We start from the raw sequence: 24,745 nt of genomic DNA, 5'->3' as shown, positions 1-24,745 counted from the left end.
TGTAGACTGCGTGTCAAAAAACATTATGCATGTCTTGACAAGAAGTGCAGAGGCAAAGAGCATCATCACGTTGTTGCTAGTCAAGCTCCAAGACCAATTCGGCCTCTACTGGTATCCCTTTCATGTCGCCGTCGCTACCGAGCTTGAACGAGTAAGATCCAGTGCCCCTGATACCGACCAGATCGCCTCTTTAGGTTGGTCGCCGAATGTCAGCGAGATCCGTGGCAAGGTGGCCCGTCCACTCACGACGCAGTGCCCGGAATAATGGTCCAGTCGGCAGAGAGGACAAAGTCGACGATTGTGGTGTGAGTCGACGCAGCAAATGCGCCCTGCCTGCCGTTGATAGATCCCACAAAGAACATTTGGCCGTCTAGACCAAGGTCAGCGACGCTGGCAACTTGTGCCGGCTCGTGTAGTTCGGGGTCACTCACCGCCGGTGGCGTTGAACTTGACGTCTGAATGGGCAGTGCTGGTGATGTCAGTGTAACGCTTCATGCAACACCCGATGAGCCTCACAGGACCGAACTCTCGCTTGCCCAGCCCTCGACACCGCCCCCGCTGAACGTGCGCTCCGTGTGCTGGATGTTCTGCTTGCACGGCAGGGGGTGCGACGCGTCGACCGCGAGCTCGGCCCACAGGGTGTTGGTGAACGACGTTTTTACTGGGGTCGGTCAGCGTCCCGCGCATCAGTCGGCTCCACACACGCGTCTCCTTTGGCATTGTGAGCTGTTGATGGTCCAGATTGCGTATGTCGTCGGCTTGAGAGCAACAGTGAAGTGGAGATGGACGACGCGCTGCCAAGCGACCTAGATAGTCGATCGCCCACGACGATCCCCTGACGTCATTGTCGGGTGGCGGGTGACAGACTCCCAACTTGACAACAAGGAGTCCGCCCGACGACGACGACTTCGATCCGTTTGTTTCTTTTCCCCTCTCTCCAGTCTCCTCATCAATCATGTTCGGCAAGCTCAAGCACTCACTGCACAAGGCGTTCATCCCGCCCGACGAGAACGCGGCGTTCGAGGCCCCAGAGGGCGTGGTCCGCCCCCATGTCTTCCTGGACATGACGATTGGCGGGCAGGAGGCGGGGCGGATCGAGATCGAGCTCTTCAGCGACATTACTCCCCAGTGCGTACCTGTTCCTATGGCACGAGGGGTATCTGACAGACGACCACAGGACCGCCGAGAACTTCCTCCAGCTCGCTCTTGGCGTCAACATCGACGGCAAGCAGCGTGGGTATACCGGCTCGACATTCCACCGCGTGTGAAATCGGCAAGCCGAGCGCTGGCTGACGACAGGATTCCTGGCTTTATGATCCAAGGAGGCGACTTCGTTCACGGAGACGGCACGGGTCGCGTGTCCATCTACAACCACGGCGGCTCGTTCAAGGACGAGAACTTCAAGCTCAAGCACACCAAGGCCGGGCTGTTGAGCATGGCCAACTCGGGGCCGGACACCAACGGCTGCCAGTTCTTCATCACGACGGCCGCAGCCGATTTCCTCAATGGCAAGCACGTTGTGTTTGGCCGGGTGGTTCATGGTATGCCCGTTGTCCGCGCAATTGAGAATACGCCGGTGGGCACAGGAGACAGGCCTATCAGCCCCGTGGTCATCGCGAAGTCAGGCGAGGTGCCTCAGGCTCAAGCCGCCCCACAGGCAGCATAGCTGGATGCTTGTGGATGGTGATGCATTTGAGTCCAACGGTGTCTTGCCTTACCAACCTAACTCTGTGGAAGCGAGCAGATCCCATCTCTACTGCCTTGCCCTACTCGTCCCGTCGTTCTTCCATGCTTCAAGCGGGACCCCCTGGTCCAACAGTTGCTGAAGCGCAGTGGAACACGTTCCAGCTACGGGCCAGACGGACGATAGCTCCTCCAAGCTTGCCTGAATGGACTGAAGATCCACGAGAGCACGCTCACGTTCAGCCATCGTCACAGATGGAAGGCCGGATGCTTGCAAAACGAGCATGGTGCCGCAGACAAACAGAATGCTGGCGCTCGTTAGTGATGTGGCCCAACATCGGCGGCAACTACTCACTGCTTCCATGTCAAGGCCGTCGTGTGAACACCGTGTGTCTTGTCCAAGTACTGCGACTGCACCACAATGTCACTGGCGCAGGAGAGGCATCGAGATATGGCTTCGGCCACCATTTCGGGCGGGCTGTTGTCTGCATCGAGGATGTAGGGCCGGTAGAGAATGATCATGTATGCTGCGTACATGCCGTGTGTTGTTATCACACTTCGGTCAGCCATCTTCTCCACGGAGCAACATACCAAGGGTTCATGGTGGTGCCCTCCTTTGGCGGCCATTGTAGGTGTTCGGGAAGGGAGGCGTGCCACGCCTCAAGCCTGGACGTGATTGCGCGAACCCGCGACGCCCGCTCCTGCATCGGCGCCCGCATCCAGTGGTTCGTCTGGAGCGCCTGGAGGCCAAAGTCGCTCAGCTGGACGAGGTGGTGGAAGACTTCGGAGATCTCCACCTCGGCAGGGTCACTCAAGTCGGATCGAATGTAAGGCGACCGTTGGTCGGCACCGTCGCAGAGTGGGAGTGGGGGCTGGCCCATGTAGGTTGTATACCAGGCCACTGTCAGGTTAGCGTCGTACTGGCGTTGGATGGTCCCACGCACTCAGATTCAACGAGTATCCGAACACATCCCGTCGGGCAATGTCCAGTTCGCAGTCAACGTCGAGACCCAGTTCGTGGAGTTGTGTGTCGCATCGGCGGTGTAGGCGCACTAGTTGGGTTAGCAACAGATTGCTGCCTCTGGCTTACTTTCTAGGGCGACATGAACGGCCATGGCATACAAGCTTGAGGCAACTGGACTGTAACGATTAGTAGGGGACCTGGCGGCGCAACTCACTCCTTCATGACGCCAACGTTATAGCCGCACAGTAACAGGAGCCCAAGAATCACGCTCAACCGCGGATCCCTCACCTCGTCCATGACCATGGTCATGGCCTTCTCGATAAACACCTCACCACGGTTGCTGGCGCCCTCTCCAGAGTAGTACATGCCCACGCCTTCCGGGTCGCGGAAGTACCTGAAGCCGACACCGAGGACCGCCAAGTGAAGCATAGGCGAGAAGTAGGCCGTTTTACCCATGGGGTCCTGGCGCATCTCAGTAATGAACTTGTCCTTGAAGCTGTTCATCCCAAAGCTGAGCATGTGGGAGAAGCAGAGGTCGATAAGGGCTGTGTGGTGCTCAGGGGCGAGGGGGAATGGCAGGTATGGCGCAAGGTAGCCTGGCCGATTGACTGGGCCAGCGATGAGGGCCTCGAGCGCCTTCTCCCAGTCTGGCGCCATGTGGGCTGGGGAGTAGAACGTTGCAGCTGGATACAGGTGCAGCGCACCATTCTGGGACAAGGCAAGTCGACCGACGCCGAAGGGATCCCAGTCAGGCGAGTTCTCGTCAAACGTCGATACGGGCCGCGCTCGCCGAATGAGCTCAGTCGTCGTTAACCCTTCTCCTGGGTTGATGAGGAATGTATGGCCTTGGTATTGAGGCAGCTGTTGGTTCGTGCCGAGGGGCTGATCCTGAACACCAGGCGCAGGGGGGGTCTGGTTGTTCAAAGCATCTGCCAGTGCTGACTCCAAAGTTCGGACACGGTTCTGCAAGTATTCCAGCCTCCGCTTCGCGGATTTGTCCCTGTAGAGGGTCAGTGCCATCATAGATCAGTGCGCTTGTACCCACGTCAGGCGACCATCCACCACAGTCGAGTACACGCAGTCCTTCCCAAGCCTTCGGCAAAGGGCGCATGTAGGTTGGTCACCTGTGCCTCAAGTCAGTAACCACGGCGCGGTGTGTTATGGGTCCACACTCACCCGAACACCTTGTCTTCCGTGTTCGGCACTGTTCGCACGCCCTCGCAACGTTGCGTCTCGAGGCAGGTCGAATGCGGCGTGCTGGTTCGCCAGCGTTTGCGAGTAGCGATGCTGGTGACAAGTCGTTACCGGTTGCTGATAGTGCTCCACGGAAAGGTGAGTCGTTCTCCTCGTACTCTCCTTCTTCTTCTCCTTCAAAGCCCATCGCCATGTCAACGTCGACGTCTGACGCCGACCGAGAGTTGGACCGTCCGAGGCCTTGATAGTCATTGCCGACGCTTCTTTGACCTGCCGCTTCTTGCCCCCACGACCGAGCATGACTGGGGTTCGCATTCGAGCTAGAGGCTATCGGCCCGCTGTCTCCTGTCGTGTTGATGTCCCACGGCATTCTTGATCACTATCCCTGGCGGCCGATATGACGCGGGGTCCCGTGGATTGTTGCTTCTGCCGAGCGCCAGCGGCGGTCGTTGAGCACTTGTCGGACAGGGAAGCGCCAGGCGACAAGCGAGTTGAACGCAAGGGATCAGTGGCCAGAGGATGACCACCTGGTTGCCCGGCAGTCGTCGAGGTTGCCTTATGGTCACTGTTGAAATAAGGTGAGTGTACGAAGCACGGCCGAGAGTCGATGGATGTGCAGCATCTCTTGGTGACCGCGAGCTCGGATCAACCTTCCACAACGGAGCACGTGACAAAGCACGGGTAAACCAGCTACTAATCATCCTGGGCAAGGGGGCACGCGGGCACGATGTCAACACTTGATCAATGCATGCATGAGGGGCACGAGGTAAGAGATAGACTTTGATCGATGCATGGATGCACTGATGCAAGTAATGGTGCCAAGAGCTGGGCCGCAGCGATGGGCTTACTCCCCTATGCATCATACAGGCCGAGCAGTGATGACATTCGCACTTGCATCGGCATCCATGGCCCATGAAGCGGGACCAGATTATACGTACAAGCGAGTGACGCATTTTTTTCATGGTGATTGAAACTTCCTGTGGTGTAGTGGTTAAGGCCAGGTGGATCGACTTTGGGGTATAACCTCTGAGAGGTCCGGGTACGTGGTTCGATTCTGGGCAGAGTAGGTGGTCATTTAATTTGATTCCGTCAAGTTAACTCCATTCTGCACTGTCCCAGGTCGGGCCACCTGCCGAGGTGAAAATCATTGCACTGGGGGTTGGGTCAATCACCTTGTAGAAATATGTACACAATGCAGCCAAAAATGACTCGTTCAGATGCTTGCATCCGATCGTTTTTGCTTACGACAGGTGGACGGTGCATGTGTCAGCCTGCTTTGTGTACTTACAGACGACGGACAACGCCAGACCACACTGGCTTCCTGTACTTACATCATCTTGGGTCCATTGCTTTTGGTACGGCTTCCTAATGGTCTGTTAACGTGACAAGGTCAGACCGACTATCAATTACAAGCCACCGCCTGACTGCGTGCATGAGCGTTGGTGCGATTTGCTGGGTCTGCTTGCCAAACGTCAGGCACATAAAATATGAGCGCCGAGCCGAGGCCATTTTTCTTACATGATGATTGAAACTTTCGTTAGTGTAGTGGTTAAGACCAGGTGGATCGACTTTGGGGTATAACCTCTGAGAGGTCCGGCGGGCGTGTTCGAACCCCGGGGCAGTCGGTTTGATTGATCGCCTTGCAAAAGTCGACCTCATTCTGACACTTCCGAGGTGTTCTGACCCGAAGCAAGGTAAACTCCGGTGCATTAATGGGAGGGACAAACGTCATAACAAACATTACATTTTTATTACCATTCTTTCTAATGCAGTGTATTCACATGATAAGCTCATTATCATTTGCAAGCCACCGCCTGATGACGTTGTTGTTGTCACTCACTCACCTCTCGCGACCGTACAATGGTCCGCCGCAACGCCCAGCCCTCGCCCGAGCCGACAGAATGGCGCACGCTATCCCCCGACGACCCGGAGGCGTTCCCCAAAGCAGTGGTCTTCGACCTCGAGTGTGTGGGCGAGCGAGGCAGCCGCTAACAACGACGCAGCTACACGCTCTGGGACCTGTGGATTGACGTGAGCTCCCTCCCTCCCCTGGTACTGCGCTCATAGCCCAGACGCACGTCAACCCTCCGCTCCGACGACAGGGCGACGAGATCAACCGCCTCGTGGACCGGTACGCCGTGCCGCGCCGATGTGCCCGCTGACACCACAGACGCGGGAGCACGCTCGAGTTCTACCCCGAAGTGCCGGGCATCCTCGCCGGCCTCAAGCGGCGCGGCATCACCATCGGCGTCGCGTCGCGGACGAGCGCGATTGACCTGTGCGTGGTGCAAGGCGGGGAAGATGCTGACGAGCAGAGCGAACGAGGCCCTCAGTCTCCTCCTTGTTCCTGCGCCGGACGGCAAGGTCGTCAAGGCGCGCAGCTACTTTGACGCCATTGAGATCTACCCCTCCTCCAAGATCAAGCACTTCCGCGAGATCCACAAGCGCACAAAGATAGCGTATGAGCAGATGGTGGGTGCGGCCTGAGGGCTGTGGCTGACCACAGCTCTTCTTTGACGACGAGAGCCGTAACCATGACACTGAGACCCTCGGCGTCACGATGCAGCTGATCCGCGACGGCATGAACCGTGCAGAGTGGGAGCGAGGGCTCGCACTCTGGCGGAAACGTCGTGGTATCAGGGTCAGCGGTAGCGCAGACAGCAACTAGAGCAGTGACTGTACCGGCCCCACCATCTCATGTATCCACTGCACACCCATCCGAAAGCAATCTGTACATAGGCCCAGTAGTAAAAGTACGCACTACCAAATGTTCACGTTTAGCTCGACTCAAGCTCAGTGTCACGCTTCTTGAGCTCAAGAGGGCCACCGGTGACACGCTGGTAGAGGTCGTTGACGTCGGTGACAACCGAGTCGAAGTGCGAAGTGGGGTCAAAGCTCTTGGAGATGAAGACGTTGTCGGCGAGGCCGTCCGAGGTAGGCTCGTAGAGGGGAGTGATCGAGACAAACTTGTCGACAATGGTACCGAGGAGCTGGAGACCGGGGAGGAGTTCTCTTTCGGGGACAGAGGTCTCAACAATGGTCGACACAATGGCCAGCCAGACGTCCTTGGCGGCAACCGAGTGGGCAGCGCTGACCGAGGCGATGTAAATGTCTAGAGAGAGCCGTCAGCACAATCCCTGCTGCCGCAGCCACACCAAACTCACCGTTCTTGCGGCCAACCTGGTTCTGGGGGATGATGATCTGGGCCGAGTCGGCGTTGTCGGTGCCAGGGATGGGGTGCTTGAGGATGCAGATGGCACGAACGACCTTGCGCGTCTCAAGTACCCTGACCTTGCCACCCTCAACAGGGTCCTCGCCAGCACCAAAGTAGCTAGGGTCACCAATGACCTTCTTGGCCTTGACAGTCTCGCCGTCCGAGGTGACGCCGGTGAACTTGCCCGACTCGTCAACGTTGATAGACGTGATCTTCTTGTCGAGCATGTATGTACCGCCGTAGATGGCCGAGAGACGGGCAAAGGCCTGAGGAAGCTCGCCGAGACCGTAGAGAGGGTAGATGTAGGGCGACTTGCCGTAGCGAGCCATCGACTGCGAGTAGAGGATGATGCGCTCCATGGTCTCCTTGGCGGGGCGCTGAATGTAGCTGCAGAATGTCAGCTTTGCCCATGGCCCGGCTGACGTGGGGTACATACTCGTCATCGAACCAGAGGGCCATGGCGTGGCCGATAAAGTCCTGAGTTCCGGGCTCGAGACCAAACTTGGTGTAGAGCTCCTTCATGGTCTGTGTGTTGGCATCGAAACCTGGGTCGTCGTCAGCTCCATTCACGCATGGCGTTGCGTTTCAACACCCTAGGGCTGGCACCGCTGCTCGAGCTCGGCCTAGTGCCAGTGCCGCCAGAGCCGCGTGCCGCCAACCGCACGGCACACCCGCCTAGGGCCCTAGCACTCCCATCACCCGGGTCATCGCTTAACCGCCTTTATGCTGCGCGCAACAAGACTCACCCTGGAAGGTGGCCGGGTCATCCTCCTTCCACTGCTGGAGGTAGAGGAAGAACTTGCGAGCGCGGTTCTTCTCAAAGAGACCCATCAGAGGGCTGCGAATGGCCTCGGACTCGTTGGAAGGGACCTTGGAGATCTTGCCGTCACGGTAGACGTACGAGCCGGCAATCTGCTTGAAGTCGAGGTAGCGAGTGACCTCGGTGTGGACGAGAATCTTGGTGAGCTCGCCCGAGGCAAGAATGAACTTGGGGATGAGGTCGACGGCGTAGTCACGGTCACGTCCGAGCTGGAGCTCCTCAGGAGGTGGCGTACCACGGAACTTTTGGTACAGCTGGGGCAGGACGTCAGTACGAGTGAGGCAAGGGTGAATGAGACAGCGTTCAACTTGCCTGGGTGAGGTTGAGAGACGCACTCTCGCCACCGTAGTAGTCGTTGCGGTCCATGTGAAGGACCTTCTTGCCGTCGACCGAGAGGAGGCCCGAGAGAATGCACTCGGTGAGGCCAGTGCCCTGCGAGGTTGTGCGTCAGTTCAATGCCGCAGCGCCACCTCCAGCGTCCAGCGCGATGGGCATGGGCGCGATCGCGCTGGCAGTCGAGACTGGCCACTCACGAGAACAACGACCTGTAGTGGGAAGGGGTGGTTAGCATGCGACCCAGAACGAGTTGGACGAGGGAAGCCACCACCACCTTGCGTGGCGCGCGATCGGGACGGCGTCACGTTCTCAAGGTGGTGGTGTTGGTGGTGGTGGTGATAGTACTCACGTCGTACTCCTCGTCCATGATGTGCTAGTGGAGTGTTGGTGTAGGTTAAGGTGGTGAAGAGTAGAGTGGGATAAAGGCAGACCCGAACAGGGGAAGACTGATGAAGGAGAAGAAAGAGATGTGGTGGAGATGCCTGGCCCGGGGGGGGGGTTGAGCACGTCGTGTCAGAGTGGAGGGGGTGGTGGTGCATGCACCAACAGACAGTGGTGGTGGTGTGTGACGGCGGTGCGCCTCGGTGCCTCCGCCTCGTACAACTGCTGGGCTCCAGCCAGCGCGCAGCCAGCCCAGCCAGCCTGACGCTCGTTCGTGCCTGAGTCCCAGAAAGCGCGTCACGCCCACGTGGCTCGAGCCACCCAGGCGCCCTGGCTCATATTTCCGTCAGACTTTCCGGTTGTGGCACTGGCTGGCTTGGATTCAGAGGCACCGACCCCGCACGGCAGTCCTTGCATTGGAACGCTGCTAAGTCGCAAGTAACACGGCGGGGTATCAATCGTCGACGAGCTCTCTCTCTCTACATCATTTCTTGCATAGACACACACACACCACACATCAACAACACACACTACGGCAACCTCGAGTCCACGTATCGAGCCGTTCCTGCACTACTCCCATTCGTGCATCACCCAGGCCGTTGAGACCTGCTCCATCACCTTGCAGTGACACACACACACACATCGTCGCACGCAACGCCGACCACGACGCCCGTCTTCCCTTCAGACAGAGCTGGCAATTGATCACTGCCTAGACTCACCGACGCCTTCCTCGTTGACTCTCGCCACCTTGACCTCGGCGAGCTAGTCCCAGCACCAGAGCAGCCCTCGGACAGCGGCCGCTTCGCCCATTTCAACCCGCGACCCCTTTCATGCAACGCGTCTACGTCGACATGGCTAGCCGCGAACTCCACCCAGACGAGCTCGAGCAGGACGAGGACGAGCTCGAGTTTGGTGAGTTTGCTCCAGGTGATCTCTGGGCAAGGTAGCTGACAACACGCAGACTCTTCCTCGCAGGGATCATCAGATGAGACATCGACATTGACGTGGATCGTGAGTCACCAGCCGCTTGCTCGCAAGCAGCCCACCAACCCGTCCGCGACCCGCCCGAGACACAAGCTGACATCATCCAAGACTTGGTTCACGTCTCTGCCAGGACACGACTACTTCTGCGAGGTGCACGAGGACTTCATCGAGGATGACTTCAACCTGACGGGTCTGCAATCCCTCGTGCCGTTCTGGAAGGAGGCGCTGGAGATGGTTTTGGACGTCGAGCCCGGTAAGTTGCCGAGGAAGGTGTACAGATACAAGGCGACAGCATCTGACATTACGCGCAGAGGAGGACTCGTCCAAGATCCCAGACGTCTCGATCGTCGAGTCATCAGCCGAGCTCCTGTACGGCCTCGTTCACCAGAGGTTCATCCTCACCAAACCCGGACTGGCTATGATGGTGCGTCTGGCCTCTGTCCTAATTCCAAGGCTCTGCTGACCTGAACAGGTCGAGAAGTACGAGGCGGGCCACTTTGGAGCGTGCCCCCGCGTGTACTGCCATTCAACCCACGTTCTTCCATGCGGCCGGTCCGACATGCCGGGTATTGACACCGTCAAGCTCTACTGCCCCAACTGTGGAGACATCTACTCGCCTCCCAGCAGCAAGTACTTCCAGGTCGACGGTGCCTTCTTTGGCACGTCTTTTGGACCGCTCTTCTTCCAGACGTACCCTGAGCTTCTCTCCACTCCCTTCGCCCCTAGCGCTGCGACGATCGCCAGCTCATCAGCTACACCATCGCAGGACCGTGGTGGCGTCTCCCCATCCCCGTCTGGCTTCAGTGCCGACCCACTCGCCAACCCCAACCCCTATGGCGGCCAGCGACCAGCCCTCGGCAAGCTCTACGTTCCTCGCATCTACGGCTTCAAGGTGTCGGAGCGGGCACGGAGCGGTCCTCGCATGCGCTGGCTCCGTGAGAGACCTGAGAGATACGACGAGCTGGACGAGGTCGACTACCGTGGACGGTGGAAGGACGGTGCGAACACGCAGGGCGGTCCTGGGGACGCCGAGACTGCACCCACCGAGACGAGGAACGGCCGCCTGTTCGACGACGAGGACGACGAGGATGCCGAGGAGGAGGAGGAAGAGGAGGAGGACGGGGCTGCAGCTGCTGCCGCTCAGCCTCAGGCCGTCGGACACGGCCGGCGATAGTGTGTGCTGTGGTCGTCGACTTCTGCATCGTCCCGGAATAGATGGGTACATCAATCAGCACACTCGAGGTTGACAGGGGAGGGGGGTTGAGAGACGGCAACAGTCTCTATCGATTTGGTCTTAGCATGTTCTCGGCTTCTGGCAGCAATGTGACTTGTACTGTCCACGCCATTCGCGTGTGAGAGCGATACAAAGAAAATATGCATGTAACTCGTTGGTCTGCAGCAGAGTGGTTGTCCTCCCAGCGGCGCCGTCGTCGTCCCCCATCGTCTGACACTCTGATCTCTAGTGTGTGCGGGCCTTTGCGCCGTCAACGTACATGTTGCGCGTGGCGGCAGGGAGCTTGGCCGTCATGCCGTCGAGCTCGCGGGTGAGGAGGACCTGGCATCCTAGGCGAGAGCTGCGAGTGTCAGCGTATGCACGTGGCGGCGCAGCTGGAATGGGAACGCTTTTTGAAGCTGCCTGACACTCACGTATCCTCGAGGCCGAATGCCAAATCCAGCATGTCGTTCTCCTCGTCGTCGGCCTCTGGGAGCTTGTCGAAGATCTCGGGCTCGAGGATGACATGGCAAGTGGAGCAGGCGACGGAGCGCTCGCAAGCGCCTATGGGGAGTTAGGATCGAGGTGCGTTCGAGGGGGCCTAGGAGGCACGCCTTCCTCCCCATCCTCAACCTCCAACTCACCCTCAAGGTCCACATCGTGCTCGTGGGCGAGGGACAGCAGGTCGTCGCCCTCGTTACCCTCGACCGTCTTGATGGGGTTTCCCTTCGAGTCGGCAAAGGTCACCTTGATGCTGCGGGCGTCAGCTTGGCCCGGTTAAGGTGCGGTGCAGCTCACCCAGTTCCCGGCGCAGGGCGTGTCAGCTCGCCGTGTCGTGCGGCTATCAAGTCAGCAGAGTCAGCGAGGCCGGCACCTACCCGTTGTCGCGGAGAAGGCGCGGAACTTGGGCAATGATGGGCGCTGCGCGAGGGGGGCGGCGGGCGCAGCGGTGCGCATCAGCGCACCTGCGCGGCGGAGGACGGCCATTGACCTCATTTTGTGGGTTGAGTAGAGAGGAGTGATGTTCGAGTGGGAGAAATGTTATTTTCCAACGATGAAGATCCGGCGGCGGCGGCGGCGGCGGCGACGGGTGTCGGAGGGCGGCTCGGCAACGAAGCAGCAGCAGCCAGGCGAAGAATCACGGGCGAGATTCAATCGCTGCGCGGAGATTGGCTAATGTCCTCGGCGGTGAGTCAAAACGAGTGTTGACGAGTCGGCCGGCGATCATGATAGTAGGTGGTGCATGTATGCATGCGTGCAGTACTGGGCAGGGGGAGATATGAGACCACCGCAGCATGCATGAGAACAAGGGCGTACAGTCGCGGACTGGCTGGCGAGTCAGCAACGCCGGACCGGCCGGGTATCGCCGGTGGGTGTGAGCTTGGCGATGGCGACGCTGGCACTGCCGCAGGCCAAGCACAGGCTGCTGCACAGCTACACTGGTGCGTGCTGTGACAGAGAACAGCACCTCGAAACACTGCCGCTGTGATACAAAGAGCAGTAGTTGCAGTTTCAGTATATCGTCACGGTGACTGGCCACTGCCAACGTCGGCCACAGCCGCCGCCGCCACCCGCCACCATATCACTCCCGTGAGCGCGGTACCTTCTTGGCCCACAATCGCCATTCCCCGTCAACTCTATTCATCCTTCCTCCCTTCTTTCCTTCCTTCTTCCCAAACCACACCCACTCACGCTCTTTACCATGGCACACTATAGAGACAAGCCAGAGGACATCACCGACGCTGAGGAGTTTGAGCTGCAGGAGTCGCGCGACGACCACGACCCAGAGTACAGCGCCGGCGCGTCCGACCCGCTCCTGCCGCCGTCGTACGCTGCGGCCGGGTACCCTCCTCGCCAGGCGTCACCGATTGCTGCGCTCAAGCGCCGCCGGCCGCGCGGAAAGGGCCGCAGGACCTTCGTCTTCCTCTGCGCCGCGCTCTCGCTGCTCCTCCTCAGCGCTGCAGGCGGCGCATACTATGCCCGCCAGCACGACATCAAGATCGGTGGGCTGAGCTGGGACGCGTTGCCGCCCAGCGTCAAGGAGTGGCTTGACCACGTCGTGCCCACCCTCAAGGTCTCCAACGACGACAAGAACTTCCCCACCAAGTGAGTTGGGCGGTGAGACCTCGCTGACACCGATAGCATTGGATACGCTGGCCCGACCCCCACTGGCAAGGAGTGAGTGGCCCGAGTGACTCACTGGGATGTGCCCCGCTAACCTCACAGGCCCGCGCTCCTCGTCACGGCGCCCCATCTCCCCCAGTACACTGGCGTCTCGCCGCTCATCCCGCCGTCTGGCAAGTCCGACTTCAACATCCACCACCACTGGGGCAACCTCTCGCCGTACCACACGGTCAAGACCCATGGCCTGCCCGAGTCGTCGCAGCTCATCCCACGCCACTGCAAGCTGGATGAGATGCACTGGCTCCAGCGTCACGGTGCGCGCTACCCCACGTCCAACCCCCTCGGCCCCGCTGGCTTCGCCAAGCGGCTCGGCGCGGTCAAGGGCTGGAAGGCGGGGGGCAAGCTCGCCTTCTTGAACCACTGGGACTACAAGCTCGGCGCCGAGCTGCTCACGCCGTTCGGCCGCTCGCAGCTGTACAACCTTGGTGTGGCCGCTCGTGTCAAGTATGGCTTCCTCCTCGACCGCTTCAACGGCAGACTGCCCGTGCTCCGCACCGAGACCCAGGAGTGAGTTGGCTTGGAGGTAATGAGGACTAACTCGTGCCCAGCCGCATGCTGCGGTCTGCCCAGAACTGGGCTGCGGGCTTCTTCGGCATCCCTCACGAGGACCAGTTCAACCTCGAGGTCATTATCGAGGCCCCGGGCTTCAACTGCACTCTCTCGCCGTACCACTCGTGTCCTAACGACGAAAAGGTCTACCCCAAGACCCGCGCCAAGCTCGCCGAGTGGGACGCCGTCTTCCTCAAGGACGCCCGCGAGCGTGTCCAGAAGCTCATCAAGGGATACAACGTGTCACTCGCCGATGTCAACAACATGATGGAGATGTGTGCTTACGAGGTGGGCATTTATTAATCCGTGGCTGTGACTTAGCTGAACACCCCAGACCGTCGCCCTTGGCCACTCTGCCTTCTGCGACCTCTTCACCGACAAGGAATGGAAGGGCTTCGAGTACCGCAGCGACATCTACTGGTGGTACGCTGCGAGCTTTGGTAGCCCAGTTGCTCGTGCCGAGGGCCTAGGATGGCTGCAGGAGCTCACTGCGCGTCTGACCCACACGCCTGTTACTGAGTTCAACTCGACCACCAACTCGAGCCTGCACGACGACCTCCACTTCCCAGTCAACGACCCTCTCTACATCGACTTTACGCACGACACAACCTTTGCCCAGCGTGAGTACGGGTATCCCCGAGGTATTCTGACCCGTCCCAGTCCTTCCGACCCTCAACCTCACCTCGTTCTCCGAGTCGGGTCCTCCCCCGCTTGACCACATCCCCAAGCACTGGTCCTTCATCACGTCCAAGTTTGCCCCCTTCGCAACCAACCTTCAGGTGCAGGTGCTCACCTGTGGCGAGAAGGTGGCGGACACCGAGTCGAGCGGCCCGTCTTGGTGGCCATTCAACGACAAGGACAAGGAGAAGCGTCACGGCGACGACGATGACGACGATGACGATGACGATGATGATGACGAGGAGGAGCACCTCAGGCCGACCCCTGCGTCGACTGCCAAGGCCCCAGTGGGGACGAACGCTTCGCACGACGACCACTCGACCACCAGTGGCGAGTCTCAGCGCTATGTGCGCATCATCCTCAACGACGCGCCTGTGCCGCTGACCGGCATCAATGGTTGCAAGCGCAACGACGACGGTCTGTGCTCGCTCGACTCGTTCGTCTCGTCTATGCACACCCTGATCGGCGAGGTCGACTTCTACAAGGCGTGCCACACCGACTACGACTTCGAGCCCGAGGTCGGCAACGGCCGCCCTCTGGACATTTAAGACATCTTTTCGTCGATACAGGCGACTTGAAGCAGGCTTCTGCCCCCTAGACATGGATACTACACCCCTATCCAACCCATCTTTTCTATCCTGCGCTGTTTGTAACAAATGCATTTGGGGATGTACTTCCTCCGTCTCTCTACTACCTCTACGTGGAATGAAATGCTGGGTAATGATGGCGACTGCGGGAGAACCGCGCCGTCGATTATGCTGTGTCGCTGTGCTTGCTGCTGCAGAGTAGTGTCGTTGCGCTCGCCGTCTCCTCAAGAATCAAGATGAACCTCGTGTCCGAGAGCAGCAGGCTACGCGAGCTGCTCCTTCGCGCGGAGCTCCTTGGCCCGCGCGAGGCGGCGGAACGCCCACACGAGGTTCTCGTACACGACAAACGTGGTGCACGTGCCGGGGAGGATGCGGATCGCGTTGGTGCCGAGGCCCTTGTAGAACGCGAGCAGGCCTTCGCGGCGGTACGTGTCGGCGATGACCTTGAGCGCCGACTGCTCCTTTCCCGGGGCGCCGTTCTGCACGCGTGCACGCACAACCTGGTACGGGTACGTGAGGGCGATAGCGACGAATTTGGACGCTCCAGAGGTGAGGATGTACTCGGTGTTTGTCTGCGCGGGTGTCAGCTCGGGTGCCTCACACGACCTCTCGCCTGGCCCACGTACCAACTTCTCGTCCTCTTGCCGCCACTCGCGGCCGCGCTCGGCAAACCTGCGCTGCTTGCGCTCGATCCGCCGCCGCTTGAACTCCTCGTACGTCGCGAACTGGATCGAGCCGTTCGACACGCCCACAAGCGCGAGTAACGAGCCGCGGTACAGGCCGCGCATGCCCTCGGCGGCGTAGATGCGTCTGAGGGATCCTGACGACGATTAGTACCGCGGGCGGGGACGGAAAGACGATCACTCACGCCACAGCCCGCTGTACGCGTTTGGGTCGTTGGCTGGCGTCGCGAACACGCGCGTCTTGACCACCCAGATGGGGTTGGTCAGCATGGCCGTGATGGCCGACGCCTCGGCCGCGGCGAGCAGGTGCTGGCCCGCAGAGGTGCGGTATGTCGGGTCGCCGCCCTGCATCTCCTTCTTGATCATGTTGTAGCTGGCGGAAGAGTCAGCGGCGAGCGAGCGCGAGCGAGCGAGCAGCCTTGCTCGGCGCCAGGTGACAACCCAGCCAGGCCCGCCCGGCCCAGCCCAAGCAACTCACAACAAAAAGTACAGGCCCCAGCTACCGGCCCCACCAACGAGGTTGGGCACGAGGCCGCGGTACATCCCGCGCCAGCCGTCGGCGCGCACCGCGTCCGCGAGCACGTCGTACAGCGCGCGCCCGAACCGGTGTTTCGGCGCACGCGCGTCGGCCAGCTGGAAGCGCACCTTGACCAGGTCGAGCGGGTGCATCACGAGCGTCGCGACCGTGCCGGCGCCAAAGCCGGCCACGGCGTGGTCCTGGGCGTGGGGTGAGCGGGGCGTGAGGGCCAGTAAGGCGACTTACGATCGAGACGTCGCCGAAGAGGGCTGGCGCGGACGAGGCCATGGTGGGAGGTCGGGCGGGAGACGGAGGCCGGTGGTGCCACTACGCTACGATCGATGATGCACTCGTCTCCGGGGGACTGGGGCTATCGCTGTCGTTCTGTTGCGGGGCTTGCTAGACCTGTTGTTGGTGCTTGACGGAGCAGTGACGCGATGCGCAAGACGGTCGTGTCGGTGGAAAATGTTTTGGGCGGTGGTCGAGTCTCGGACCTTGCCGCTAGGTGATGTCGTTTGCGGCACGCGCTACAGTGTACAGTGGTTGGAAATGCAACAACAATGGCGCCGCGATTGGAACTCGGTGCAGCAGCGTTGGAATACATAAGAGTGACAACAACGGGCACTTGCCACCTCGGCGCTGTGCACCGCCAGCACGCATCTCGATACGCGACCGAGTCGACGAGTCATGACAGCAACAACGGCGGCGACGGGGCCAAGCCGGGCCAACGCCACCACGGAGGTCCGGCGTCCGTTAGTTAGCTGATGACGCTTCCCCGTCCGTCCCTTCTCCCCCAGGAGCACACGATACCCCGTACATGAATGGCCTGATCAATACTCGTCCAGCTCTGCCTCGTCGTCTGCACCCCCCGTATCCCCGCGCGCGCAGTTCTCCCGCGTCCACCGCACGAGCTCGAGCAGCTCGTCCCACTGCCGCTGCTGCAGCTTGGAGCCGCCCGATTTGCCCTTCGCCGCCGCCGCGCACGCGTCGACGAACGCCGCGGCGTCGGCGCGTGCGAGGGCGTGCTTGTCCTCGACGTGGCTGTACCAGCTGCGCGAGGCGTGTGAGCTAGCGCACGTCCTTCTGCCTTCCATTGCGGGCTGCCTGCGCCACTCACTACTTCGAGTTCCAGTAGTCGCCTTCTCGGCGGTGAAGCGTCGCGTGCAGCAGGTCTGCGGTCGGGTCCTGCGGAGTCAGAGGAGGATACAGTCCACCCACCCACCCCCTCGCTCGCCTGCGCTATCCTGTGGCAGGCGTCAATGTCGTCGTTGGCGAGGTGTAGCGCTGCGGCGTGGGTGAGCACACTCCGCGATCCCGGAGACGCGACGCACCAGCAATGACGAAACGGTGCTCGTCGAGCCCGGCGATGGCGCGCGCCAGCTCCGTGTCCCACACTTTGCTGCCTGGTTCCAGTGGTGGCAGAGGCTTGCGCCCCAGGAGCCGCTCGACAATCGCGTCCGTCTGCGAGGCCATCGTGTTGAAATGGGTGGTTGTCGGTCCCGCATGGTCATGCGGACAGTCTTTGTATCCATCCCTCACCCTCCCCACCTCCACTTGGCGGCCCGGAGTTGACCGCCGGTCCGGATCAACAACACCTAACAGCGCGCTTGCACGCACGCGCCCACCACCAGTCCAATGCAACACTGCATGCTGTAGCTCTGATCCACTCAAATGCGCTCTCGCAAACCTCACACACTCTCGCCCTGCTCTACGAAAAGTCCTGCGCGTCGAGCTCGCCAAGGAGCATGTTCGAGTCCTTGGACCCAGTGAGGATGATCGGTTCTCTGTTGGAGTTAGTGATGATCGGAGGGGATATGGGAACATCACGACTCACCTGGGGTGGAAGTCGACGCCAGTCACAGTGCCCTTGTGTCCTGGCAGCTTGTACAGGATCTTTCCCGTCTCAACCTCCCAGACCGTCACTGTACGGTCACCACCGCCAGCCGCTATCCGCGAGCCATTGTCTTGCTTCGACCATGCCACCCGGATCAATGCCTGCTCAAAGCCCGCCGGCGCGCCGGTCAAGCTTCGGTACACGCGCATTGGGTCCGAGGAGAAGGGGCGAACGTCGTAGACGATGACTGCGGCGTCCAGAGCATAAGTCGCGAGGTAGTGGCCATTGGGCGAGAGCTTGAGTGACGCGATCTGGAGGTGTCAGTTGTAGCCCATTGGAGGCACCTGATGACAACTGACCGTGTCCGTGTGGCCGTGGAGCGAGTACAGCACCTTCTCTGTTCGCAGATCCCACACCTGGAGACGTCAGCCAATGCCTTTCACCCCAACCCCAGCGCCCGCCATCGAACACCCACCTTGACCTCGTTGTCGACACCACCCGCGAAGCACTGGTTGCCGTCGGCGCTCCACTCGACAGCGGTCACGGGGCAGTCACGGCCATCGTCAAACTCGGCAACCGGCTCCTTCGAGTCGATAGCCAGGTCCCACACGCGAACAACGCCGTCGTCGCCGCCGGTGAGCACGAGCTCACGCCCACCCGAGATGGTGACCGCGATCGAGTTGAGAGGTCCAAAGTGCGCGGCGTAGCGCGCTAACCTCTCGCCCGTTTTCAAGTCGGTAGCGATCAGGTAGCCATCTGCACCGCCCTGCAAGGTGTCAGCTTGCCTTACAACAAGAACCGGGCAACTGACCGAGTAGATGACATCCGAGTCCAACGAGTAGGCAATGTCAAGGATCGCCTGCTTGTGAACATTGGGCAGAATACCATAGTTCTCATGAGGAGGGTAGGTTCGCCACAGCGCTGTCGTGGGTCAGTCCTGTTGCAGGTTCCATATCGACAACAGAACACTCACAGATACTCCTGTCGACCGAGCACGCCGCCAATGTTTGGCCCGATGGGTCAAACTTGCACGCGGTAATCTCGCCCTACAGTGATCAGCCAAGCTTCCCTCGCCTTCCTCTCCAACCAACTCACACCATGAGCACCGGCCAGAGACACGATGGGCGCCTCGAGTCCACTGGTCCTCTTGATCGTCCTCACGAGCGCGTTCTTGCGCTGTCCCTCGCCCGACGAGGCGACAGTCAAGGTCATCGTGTTGGTCTCCTCATCCTCATCCTCTACGCGGGCACGCTTGGCCAGGGCCATGCCGGGCCCTGATGGAGGCGGGGACTTGCGAACCGACATGACAACAATGGAAGGGAGGTGGAGAAAAGAAGTGTTGCAGGCGAGGAGTGAGACGCGCTGCTTGAGGCCTTGGACCTGGGTGAGACTAGGGGACCGAGGGCTGTTGTATCACCGCGCGTGACACTTGAGCCGTGGTGTTGTGGATGTCTTGCAAGATGGTTGTTTTGTTAGAAGGTTGCCGCGAAAGCATGCAAGATGCAGGCCAGACATCTTTGGAGAGGAGGGGACGACCGAGTGCAAGTGGTGTCGGTGAGCATGACGTGTCGGGGCGCAATAACGGAATCAAATTTATCACGATTGAAATGGGTGGTGCCGTCCGTGTGTTGTGTCGTTGTGAGTGAGTGAGCCCTTTGGGAATCGATCACCACCAGCTGAGCCAGCAGCATCAAGCGGCTCAGCACCCACCTATACCCACCACCACCACTTACCAAGACTAATTTCCGCCGACACAACAGTCCACACTCGACACTACCCCACTTCAGAGCCTCCATGGGCATTGCAACATCAGCATACATCCTGACAGCGAACTAGCCGTTCAAAGCTCAGGTCCCTCGGCCATGGCAACGCCCACCCGGCGGGCCGCGTCGCGCTCGGCTGCTCCTTCCTCATCGCGTAGCACAAAGGCGTCGAGCAAGGCCGGGGCACCAATGTCCCCTCTGGGGCAAAGAGGATCAGATATCCCTATAGACCCTTCACTGCTCGTCGAGGACGATGCCCTCCAAGACGACATTGACGCAGAGGGCGAGGTCGATGACGGCGTTGGCTACTATCTTCCTGTAAGTCGCGTCGCGCCCCCTTGTCCTATCTCGTTCTTCGTAAAGGAAGGCACCCAGTCTGTGACTGCTGACACAATACGATATCAGGATGGGGGATACTACTACGCGCCGGTAGCAGTGCCAGTCCCATTCGACGCGTACGCCGCCCCTGGACAGGACCTACCGCTCGGGGCCGACATCCCACTCCTCGCCAACCAAACCGGCCAGTCTGCTCCTTCCCTATCACTCGACCCAGCACGATACAGCTCGGCCGTGCCATCTTCCATGGGCTCGCCTGTTTCGACCTTGTCGACTGGCACCGTCAAGCGGAAGCGCGGCCGGCCGCCAAAGAACCCAGCTGCCCATGCCAATGGCAACGGCAACTCGTCGGCTTCGACGTCAACACCGCGTGCGCCCAAGGCCAACGGTACTGCGAGCTCCTCGTCCAAGCCAAACGGTACTACCAACGGCACCCGTCTCGCTGTCGTCCCAGAAACCATCTGCAGCTTATGCGGTGGGACAGACAGCAAGAACAAGAACGGCCAGAAGGAGAAGATGGTCAGCTGCGTGCGCTGCGGCCGCAGTGGCCACCCGTCTTGCCTTGGCCACAACAACCCCGCAGTCATCAAGAAGATGATGAGCTACGACTGGTGTTGCATCGAGTGCAAGCCATGTGAAGTGTGTCTGGTGCAAGGCGACGACGTGAGTTGGCTGGTGTTTGGGGGAAAGAGCCTGGGCTGACTCATTCCAGCACAAATTGTTATTCTGCGACGGCTGTGACCGCGGATGGCATAGCTACTGTTTAAATCCGTGAGTGGGGGTTGTTTGTGATCCGACACGATGCTGACGACCTCAGCCCGCTTGAGACTCCTCCCAAGGGTGCGTTTCTTGCTATCTCTTCATCGGCAATTAACTAACTGATTACCCAGGATCTTGGTACTGTCCGAAGTGTATTGCCGATGGAGATTTCGCATCTTCATCCACTGCCGCAACGCCAACGTCCTCCAAACTGCATCTCACGAAACCAACTGCTCCTCCAAGCTCATCAAAGAAGGGCAAGGGACGAGCCGTTGACCTCGATGTCGATGCCACGCCCAAGGCAGCTGTGCCCCGTGACCGCAAGGGACGCGCGAGCACCACTCTGTCTCGTGATGCGAGCCCAGCAGCACCTATTATCCCAAAGATCAAGCTCAAGGCGAATGGCCAGCCGGCACGGCCTCGAGGGAGGCCGCCAAAGAATCCTCGCCCCCCACCCACAGACGATGAGGCTCCCACCCCCGCTCCCATTGTCGTCCGATTGCGTGTCACGAGTGGTGGCAAGAATAATCTCGAGGTGGAGGAAGAGGAGGAGGAGCAAGTCCCCTACGGAGGGGTCTTGACTGGTGACGATGCCGACCAGTCGCGGACAGCCATCACAGATGCCGACAAGTCCTTGTTCGACAAATCAAGAAAGGGAGCCGAGGCCAGGTTGGGAGGACCGCCACCACCACTCTGGGACCCCCAAGCTATGATTGCCTCACCCGCGCCATCACGACCCTCCACGCCGTTTGGGGGTAAGCCCACCCCCAGTCGACAGACTTCCGCCAAGGAGCCTCCGTCTACACCAACGCCGTCGAACTCCATCTTGGCTACGCCGTCGACCGCACGACCCCTGCGCGACCGTGTCCTGTTGCAGCAAACCAGCACGCTGAGCGGCGCCCCGTCCGATGCACTGCTCTCCACGCCGATCAAGCCTGGGTCAGCAACTCCCACGGCTGGGTCATCCCGACCACAGAAGATTAACAAGGTTAGGTTTGGTCAGTACGATATCGACACTTGGTACCAGGCGCCGTACCCAGAAGAGTACGCCCAAGTGCCAGATGGGCGACTCTGGCTCTGCGAGTTCTGCCTCAAGTACATGAAGAGCGGGTTCGTCGCCGGCAGGCACCGGCTCAAGTGCAAGGCCCGCCATCCTCCTGGAGACGAAATCTACCGCGCTGGAAATGTCTCCGTGTTCGAGGTCGATGGCAGGAAGAACAAGGTGGGTTACAAGCGACCTCGCGTGCTGACAGCTCTAGATCTATTGCCAGAATCTGTGTCTCCTCGCCAAGATGTTCCTCGATCACAAGACGCTCTACTACGATGTCGAACCATTCCTCTTCTACGTCATGACCGAGGTGGACGAAATTGGCGCCCGATTTGTCGGCTACTTCTCGAAAGAGAAGAGAAGTCCCGATAACAATGTCAGCTGCATCATGACATTGCCTGTTCGGCAACGCAAGGGATGGGGCCAGCTACTCATCGACTTCAGTGCGTGCCGCGATAGTCGTTTTGGGATTACTGCTGACCGATCACCAGGTTACCTCTTGTCAATGAAGGAGGGTCGAGTCGGAGGACCTGAGCGCCCGCTCTCTGGCCTAGGCGCGCTTAGCTACAAGAGCTACTGGCGCACAGTCGTCTTCCAATACTTGTCGAACGCACCAGAGCATCTGACACTGGAAGGTGGGTTCACCAGCTCCCACATACCCTAACCCACGCAGACATCTCCGCTGCTACCTCAATGACGCTCGAGGATATCTATACCACCCTCCGCGACCAGCGCATGATTACTGGCTTCGAATCCCCACCACCGTCTACTCCACTTGCTCGTCCGAAACCCCGTGGTCGTGGCCGACCGCCCAAGAATCCACGCCCACAGCCGGTGGCAGACGATGACACGCTGGAAGGCAAGGTACCAAAGGTCATTGTCCCCAAGCGGTACCGAATCGTTCCGAACCGCGAGGTGATTGCAGCGGACCTAGCCAAGTACGAAGCCAAGGGATACCTCAAGCTCCAGCCCGAGCGTCTCAAATACACGCCATTCCTCACCACACGTTCGGCGCCTCAACCCCCACCTCTGGCTTCTGCTGTTTCTGGTAACCGCGCTGCTATCAAGAATGCGGAGCGACCCAGAGGCTTCGAGTCAGCAACGCCGTCGTCTGGGAACAAGGACGTCTTGGCAACACCCGTGGACGAGAACGAGGATGGTCTCGGAGAGGCTGACGCCGAGGGCGAGCCGGTGACGCCGGATCCACCCGAGAAGATCAACGCCGGAGAGGACAAGGCCACGCTGGAGCTTGTCGCTGCTCTCTCATCGTCGCCTGTTCGAAGCCTGCGCAAGCGCCCAAGCAATGAAGCGAGCGTGGAGGGTTCGCCGAACAAGCGCCTGAGGAGCAGCCTTGCCCCATCAAGCATGAGCCCAGGCGACGGGATGAGTCGACGACGGAGCTTGCGCGGTGTGACGGGGGCTGAGATTGAAACGGCCACGCCGGTACGCTCGCCGCGCAAGACTGTCAACCACACGTCGCGGCGGGGCTCGACGCAAAGCACTCCTAGAAACAGACGGCCGAGTGCAGCGACTGCATCGTGGGAAGAGGACGAGGACGCCTGGGGCGACGAGGATGCCGAAGGCGAGGACGACGAAGAATACATGGAGGTGTAGCGTAAGTGTGTTAGACTGTTAGTGTATCTACTTGGCAACAGCCGCCCCACAGGTGTGGAGAATGTACAGAGTTTGCAAACAGTGGGAGGGGGGAAGAGCGGCGTTGCGAGCGGACGTTGCCGCGGGCCGAGAATGGACATGAGATGACATGTGATTGTCTCCGTCACTGGGAGAGCGGAATCGAGTGAGCTTGAGTCTTCGGGGAATCGATTATGGTATTCCCCCGACGAAGGCGGTAGCTGTACGTCACCTCGACGATCTCCATGGATCCACGGAGGGTTGTATTGGCGGCGCAGTGGCTTGAATCAGTCGACTTGCAGAACCAATGTGTTTTGAGCCATGTGTCGGACGACCATCCAGCTGGTCGAGGACGAATTATCAAGTTGCACACGTCACGGCCTACCCCACCGGGCTCCTCTGGTATTCCCAAAGAACTGTTGGAATCAGAGCACGAAGGCGAGAGCGGGGGCCGAAGAGACGCCCGAGCGTGATGCCAAGAGAAGGCGGCGAGGAAGGTGGCTGTCGTCGACTTGGCCGAGGCATCTGTTGGGCAGCGGCCAAGTGTGCTGAACGTGCGTGGGCATCATTCGGGGTGCTCGGTGTCCGGCTTGTCTGCTTTCGGGGTGCGGCACAGTGACCGGCCCGCGAGCCGGAGCGAGTGACGAGTGACGGACGACAGTGGACGACTGCGCATCGAACAGTCGTGGTCGCGCCGCGCGCCGCGCCGCGCCATTGACACCCGCGCCACTCTCCATCTGGTCAGCACGCCGCTCGCTGCCAAGCATTCCCCTCTGCAGCGCCCGCGCCCGCCCGCAGTACACGTCCGCTTCGGCCGGCCGCGTGGCGAGAGGGGGGGTTAGTACCGCGCGTCATCGGCCGGGCGCGAGGCAGGCCATCATCTCGTCTCGCGGGGTGGCGCGCAAGCCGGCACACACAGCCGTCAAGCCACACGGAGCGTCCCGCGCCTGCCTGTTGGGCTGCTGCTTGCTTGCTGCGAGGTTCGGTGGCCGCTCTCTCCGGTGGCAGAGGGCGGCGCGCTCGGCTACTGCATTGTCTTGATCGCTAATCTCGCGTGGGTCGGGGGAGGGTGGGGGAGGACGCAACGGGCTACACGTCACGACGTCGACCGACTCGCAACCGACACGCGACCGAGACGACTGGCGTGCGCCGGCGTCGCCGCGCTCTTGGCGCCGCTGTGGCTTGTGAGTAAGCGTGAGAAGCAATGCCCGGATGAGGTTGTCGCTTTGTCGATCGCCGGGGCCTGGTGGGTACGAGAGTGGGGGGCTGATCATTCAGTGTAGGGCTTGGGCGAGGTTGTAGCCGTCGTTCGTGCACGCGTTTGATTGTTTGTTGGCTGCAAGCCCCGGAAATCTGCAAGCCAGCTCAGGCATGCACATGAGCGGT

General features: G+C 60.2%; 12 protein-coding genes across 14 annotated transcripts; 5 read left to right on the top strand and 7 right to left on the bottom strand.

Annotated features, from left to right (window-relative positions):
• Positions 1-76: 76 nt before the first annotated feature.
• LOC62_01G000872 (uncharacterized protein) lies at positions 77-720 on the bottom strand (the record flags this gene model as incomplete). The annotated part of the gene is made up of 5 exons (XM_062767332.1): positions 77-188; positions 247-370; positions 432-469; positions 517-661; positions 705-720. The coding sequence occupies 5 exons, from the start codon at positions 718-720 to the stop codon at positions 77-79; spliced, it is 435 nt and encodes a 144-aa protein (XP_062623316.1).
• Positions 721-942: 222 nt separating this feature from the next.
• CYP3_2 (Peptidyl-prolyl cis-trans isomerase H) lies at positions 943-1,666 on the top strand (the record flags this gene model as incomplete). Of its 2 annotated transcripts, none has more annotated exons than XM_062767331.1 (3): positions 943-1,128; positions 1,178-1,233; positions 1,323-1,666. In XM_062767331.1, the coding sequence occupies exons 1-3, from the start codon at positions 956-958 to the stop codon at positions 1,664-1,666; spliced, it is 573 nt and encodes a 190-aa protein (XP_062623314.1). In that variant the 5' UTR covers positions 943-955. The 2 variants fall into 2 exon arrangements, with proteins under 2 accessions (XP_062623314.1, XP_062623315.1); XM_062767330.1 differs by having other exon boundaries at positions 1,178-1,264; positions 1,300-1,666.
• Positions 1,667-1,696: 30 nt separating this feature from the next.
• SPBC1683.13c_1 (putative transcriptional regulatory protein) lies at positions 1,697-4,639 on the bottom strand. Its single transcript, XM_062767329.1, has 8 exons — positions 3,824-4,639; positions 3,693-3,771; positions 2,862-3,647; positions 2,774-2,823; positions 2,628-2,735; positions 2,275-2,584; positions 2,039-2,239; positions 1,697-1,991 (listed from the first exon to the last, which is right to left on the bottom strand). The coding sequence occupies exons 1-8, from the start codon at positions 4,209-4,211 to the stop codon at positions 1,754-1,756; spliced, it is 2,160 nt and encodes a 719-aa protein (XP_062623313.1). The 5' UTR covers positions 4,212-4,639; the 3' UTR covers positions 1,697-1,753.
• Positions 4,640-5,676: 1,037 nt separating this feature from the next.
• On the top strand, positions 5,677-6,581 carry SPBP8B7.31 (Putative magnesium-dependent phosphatase1). Its single transcript, XM_062767328.1, has 6 exons — positions 5,677-5,805; positions 5,845-5,872; positions 5,914-5,972; positions 6,012-6,119; positions 6,157-6,313; positions 6,348-6,581. Exons 1-6 carry the CDS (start codon positions 5,702-5,704, stop codon positions 6,507-6,509), a joined length of 618 nt encoding a protein of 205 aa, XP_062623312.1. The 5' UTR covers positions 5,677-5,701; the 3' UTR covers positions 6,510-6,581.
• On the bottom strand, positions 6,559-8,713 carry gdi1 (putative secretory pathway GDP dissociation inhibitor 1). Its single transcript, XM_062767327.1, has 7 exons — positions 8,561-8,713; positions 8,409-8,420; positions 8,211-8,307; positions 7,802-8,182; positions 7,492-7,600; positions 7,006-7,442; positions 6,559-6,953 (listed from the first exon to the last, which is right to left on the bottom strand). Exons 1-7 carry the CDS (start codon positions 8,576-8,578, stop codon positions 6,619-6,621), a joined length of 1,389 nt encoding a protein of 462 aa, XP_062623311.1. The 5' UTR covers positions 8,579-8,713; the 3' UTR covers positions 6,559-6,618.
• A 352-nt stretch (positions 8,714-9,065) lies between these two features.
• Positions 9,066-10,750, top strand: ckb-1 (Casein kinase II subunit beta-1; the record flags this gene model as incomplete). Its single annotated transcript, XM_062767326.1, has 5 exons — positions 9,066-9,504; positions 9,554-9,603; positions 9,634-9,829; positions 9,888-10,000; positions 10,049-10,750. Exons 1-5 carry the CDS (start codon positions 9,423-9,425, stop codon positions 10,748-10,750), a joined length of 1,143 nt encoding a protein of 380 aa, XP_062623310.1. The 5' UTR covers positions 9,066-9,422.
• YAH1 (Adrenodoxin, mitochondrial) lies at positions 10,648-11,810 on the bottom strand. Its single transcript, XM_062767325.1, has 5 exons — positions 11,668-11,810; positions 11,588-11,630; positions 11,434-11,543; positions 11,224-11,353; positions 10,648-11,150 (listed from the first exon to the last, which is right to left on the bottom strand). The coding sequence occupies exons 1-5, from the start codon at positions 11,783-11,785 to the stop codon at positions 11,036-11,038; spliced, it is 516 nt and encodes a 171-aa protein (XP_062623309.1). The 5' UTR covers positions 11,786-11,810; the 3' UTR covers positions 10,648-11,035.
• Positions 11,811-12,418: 608 nt separating this feature from the next.
• On the top strand, positions 12,419-14,877 carry phyA (3-phytase A). Its single transcript, XM_062767324.1, has 6 exons — positions 12,419-12,895; positions 12,932-12,967; positions 13,016-13,480; positions 13,522-13,810; positions 13,857-14,142; positions 14,183-14,877. Exons 1-6 carry the CDS (start codon positions 12,492-12,494, stop codon positions 14,746-14,748), a joined length of 2,046 nt encoding a protein of 681 aa, XP_062623308.1. The 5' UTR covers positions 12,419-12,491; the 3' UTR covers positions 14,749-14,877.
• SLC25A32 (Mitochondrial folate transporter/carrier) lies at positions 14,877-16,562 on the bottom strand. The gene is made up of 5 exons (XM_062767323.1): positions 16,234-16,562; positions 15,949-16,187; positions 15,656-15,843; positions 15,414-15,607; positions 14,877-15,359 (listed from the first exon to the last, which is right to left on the bottom strand). The coding sequence occupies exons 1-5, from the start codon at positions 16,273-16,275 to the stop codon at positions 15,051-15,053; spliced, it is 972 nt and encodes a 323-aa protein (XP_062623307.1). The 5' UTR covers positions 16,276-16,562; the 3' UTR covers positions 14,877-15,050.
• Positions 16,563-16,817: 255 nt separating this feature from the next.
• Positions 16,818-17,460, bottom strand: LOC62_01G000863 (uncharacterized protein; the record flags this gene model as incomplete). The annotated part of the gene is made up of 4 exons (XM_062767322.1): positions 16,818-17,037; positions 17,105-17,172; positions 17,210-17,271; positions 17,319-17,460. The coding sequence occupies 4 exons, from the start codon at positions 17,458-17,460 to the stop codon at positions 16,818-16,820; spliced, it is 492 nt and encodes a 163-aa protein (XP_062623306.1).
• A 158-nt stretch (positions 17,461-17,618) lies between these two features.
• SNRNP40_1 (U5 small nuclear ribonucleoprotein) lies at positions 17,619-19,297 on the bottom strand. 2 transcript variants are annotated; one of them, XM_062767320.1, is made up of 7 exons: positions 18,917-19,297; positions 18,795-18,867; positions 18,633-18,742; positions 18,297-18,587; positions 18,166-18,237; positions 17,822-18,132; positions 17,619-17,771 (listed from the first exon to the last, which is right to left on the bottom strand). In XM_062767320.1, the coding sequence occupies exons 1-7, from the start codon at positions 19,124-19,126 to the stop codon at positions 17,696-17,698; spliced, it is 1,143 nt and encodes a 380-aa protein (XP_062623304.1). In that variant the 5' UTR covers positions 19,127-19,297; the 3' UTR covers positions 17,619-17,695. The 2 variants fall into 2 exon arrangements, with proteins under 2 accessions (XP_062623304.1, XP_062623305.1); XM_062767321.1 differs by having other exon boundaries at positions 18,181-18,237.
• Positions 19,298-19,549: 252 nt separating this feature from the next.
• Kat7 (Histone acetyltransferase KAT7) lies at positions 19,550-23,531 on the top strand. Its single transcript, XM_062767319.1, has 8 exons — positions 19,550-19,902; positions 19,990-20,583; positions 20,633-20,691; positions 20,738-20,760; positions 20,811-21,901; positions 21,939-22,170; positions 22,219-22,362; positions 22,401-23,531. The coding sequence occupies exons 1-8, from the start codon at positions 19,684-19,686 to the stop codon at positions 23,339-23,341; spliced, it is 3,303 nt and encodes a 1,100-aa protein (XP_062623303.1). The 5' UTR covers positions 19,550-19,683; the 3' UTR covers positions 23,342-23,531.
• Positions 23,532-24,745: the final 1,214 nt, after the last annotated feature.

The sequence above is a fragment of the Vanrija pseudolonga genome, chromosome 1 (assembly GCF_020906515.1).
Source record: "Vanrija pseudolonga chromosome 1, complete sequence".
Taxonomy (NCBI): Eukaryota; Fungi; Basidiomycota; class Tremellomycetes; order Trichosporonales; family Trichosporonaceae; genus Vanrija; species Vanrija pseudolonga.
The sequence above is the reverse complement of the archived record's forward strand: the minus strand, read 5'-3'. Positions and strand labels throughout refer to the sequence as shown.

Bases quoted from the DNA above. Each gene is read 5' to 3' on its own strand.
- SPBC1683.13c_1 (XM_062767329.1), bottom strand. From the start codon at position 4,211: ATGCCGTGGGACATCAACACGACAGGAGACAGCGGGCCGATAGCCTCT. The intron at 2,585-2,627 runs GTGCGTGGGACC...CTAACCTGACAG, and splicing joins CGGATACTCGTTGAATCTGA to TGGCCTGGTATACAACCTAC. The intron at 2,240-2,274 runs GTATGTTGCTCC...GGCTGACCGAAG, and splicing joins GGCACCACCATGAACCCTTG to TGTGATAACAACACACGGCA.
- SPBP8B7.31 (XM_062767328.1), top strand. From the start codon at position 5,702: ATGGTCCGCCGCAACGCCCAGCCCTCGCCCGAGCCGACAGAATGGCGC. The intron at 5,973-6,011 runs GTACGCCGTGCC...CTGACACCACAG, and splicing joins ATCAACCGCCTCGTGGACCG to ACGCGGGAGCACGCTCGAGT. The intron at 6,314-6,347 runs GTGGGTGCGGCC...GGCTGACCACAG, and splicing joins AGATAGCGTATGAGCAGATG to CTCTTCTTTGACGACGAGAG.
- gdi1 (XM_062767327.1), bottom strand. The intron at 7,443-7,491 runs GTATGTACCCCA...GACATTCTGCAG, and splicing joins GCCCTCTGGTTCGATGACGA to CTACATTCAGCGCCCCGCCA. The intron at 6,954-7,005 runs GTGAGTTTGGTG...GGCTCTCTCTAG, and splicing joins CCAGGTTGGCCGCAAGAACG to ACATTTACATCGCCTCGGTC.
- YAH1 (XM_062767325.1), bottom strand. From the start codon at position 11,785: ATGAGGTCAATGGCCGTCCTCCGCCGCGCAGGTGCGCTGATGCGCACC. The intron at 11,631-11,667 runs GTAGGTGCCGGC...CTGACTTGATAG, and splicing joins CGCCTTCTCCGCGACAACGG to CCGCACGACACGGCGAGCTG. The intron at 11,151-11,223 runs GTGAGTGTCAGG...TGACACTCGCAG, and splicing joins GCATTCGGCCTCGAGGATAC to CTCTCGCCTAGGATGCCAGG.
- phyA (XM_062767324.1), top strand. From the start codon at position 12,492: ATGGCACACTATAGAGACAAGCCAGAGGACATCACCGACGCTGAGGAG. The intron at 12,896-12,931 runs GTGAGTTGGGCG...TGACACCGATAG, and splicing joins GACAAGAACTTCCCCACCAA to CATTGGATACGCTGGCCCGA. The intron at 13,811-13,856 runs GTGGGCATTTAT...TGAACACCCCAG, and splicing joins TGGAGATGTGTGCTTACGAG to ACCGTCGCCCTTGGCCACTC.
- SLC25A32 (XM_062767323.1), bottom strand. From the start codon at position 16,275: ATGGCCTCGTCCGCGCCAGCCCTCTTCGGCGACGTCTCGATC. The intron at 15,608-15,655 runs GTGAGTGATCGT...AATCGTCGTCAG, and splicing joins CGCGTACAGCGGGCTGTGGC to GATCCCTCAGACGCATCTAC. The intron at 15,360-15,413 runs GTACGTGGGCCA...ACACCCGCGCAG, and splicing joins GGCAAGAGGACGAGAAGTTG to ACAAACACCGAGTACATCCT.
- SNRNP40_1 (XM_062767320.1), bottom strand. From the start codon at position 19,126: ATGTCGGTTCGCAAGTCCCCGCCTCCATCAGGGCCCGGCATGGCCCTG. The intron at 18,743-18,794 runs GTGAGTGTTCTG...GACCCACGACAG, and splicing joins CTCGGTCGACAGGAGTATCT to CGCTGTGGCGAACCTACCCT. The intron at 18,588-18,632 runs GTCAGTTGCCCG...GACACCTTGCAG, and splicing joins ACTCGGATGTCATCTACTCG to GGCGGTGCAGATGGCTACCT.
- Kat7 (XM_062767319.1), top strand. From the start codon at position 19,684: ATGGCAACGCCCACCCGGCGGGCCGCGTCGCGCTCGGCTGCTCCTTCC. The intron at 20,761-20,810 runs GTGCGTTTCTTG...CTGATTACCCAG, and splicing joins GCTTGAGACTCCTCCCAAGG to GATCTTGGTACTGTCCGAAG. The intron at 21,902-21,938 runs GTGGGTTACAAG...TGACAGCTCTAG, and splicing joins TCGATGGCAGGAAGAACAAG to ATCTATTGCCAGAATCTGTG.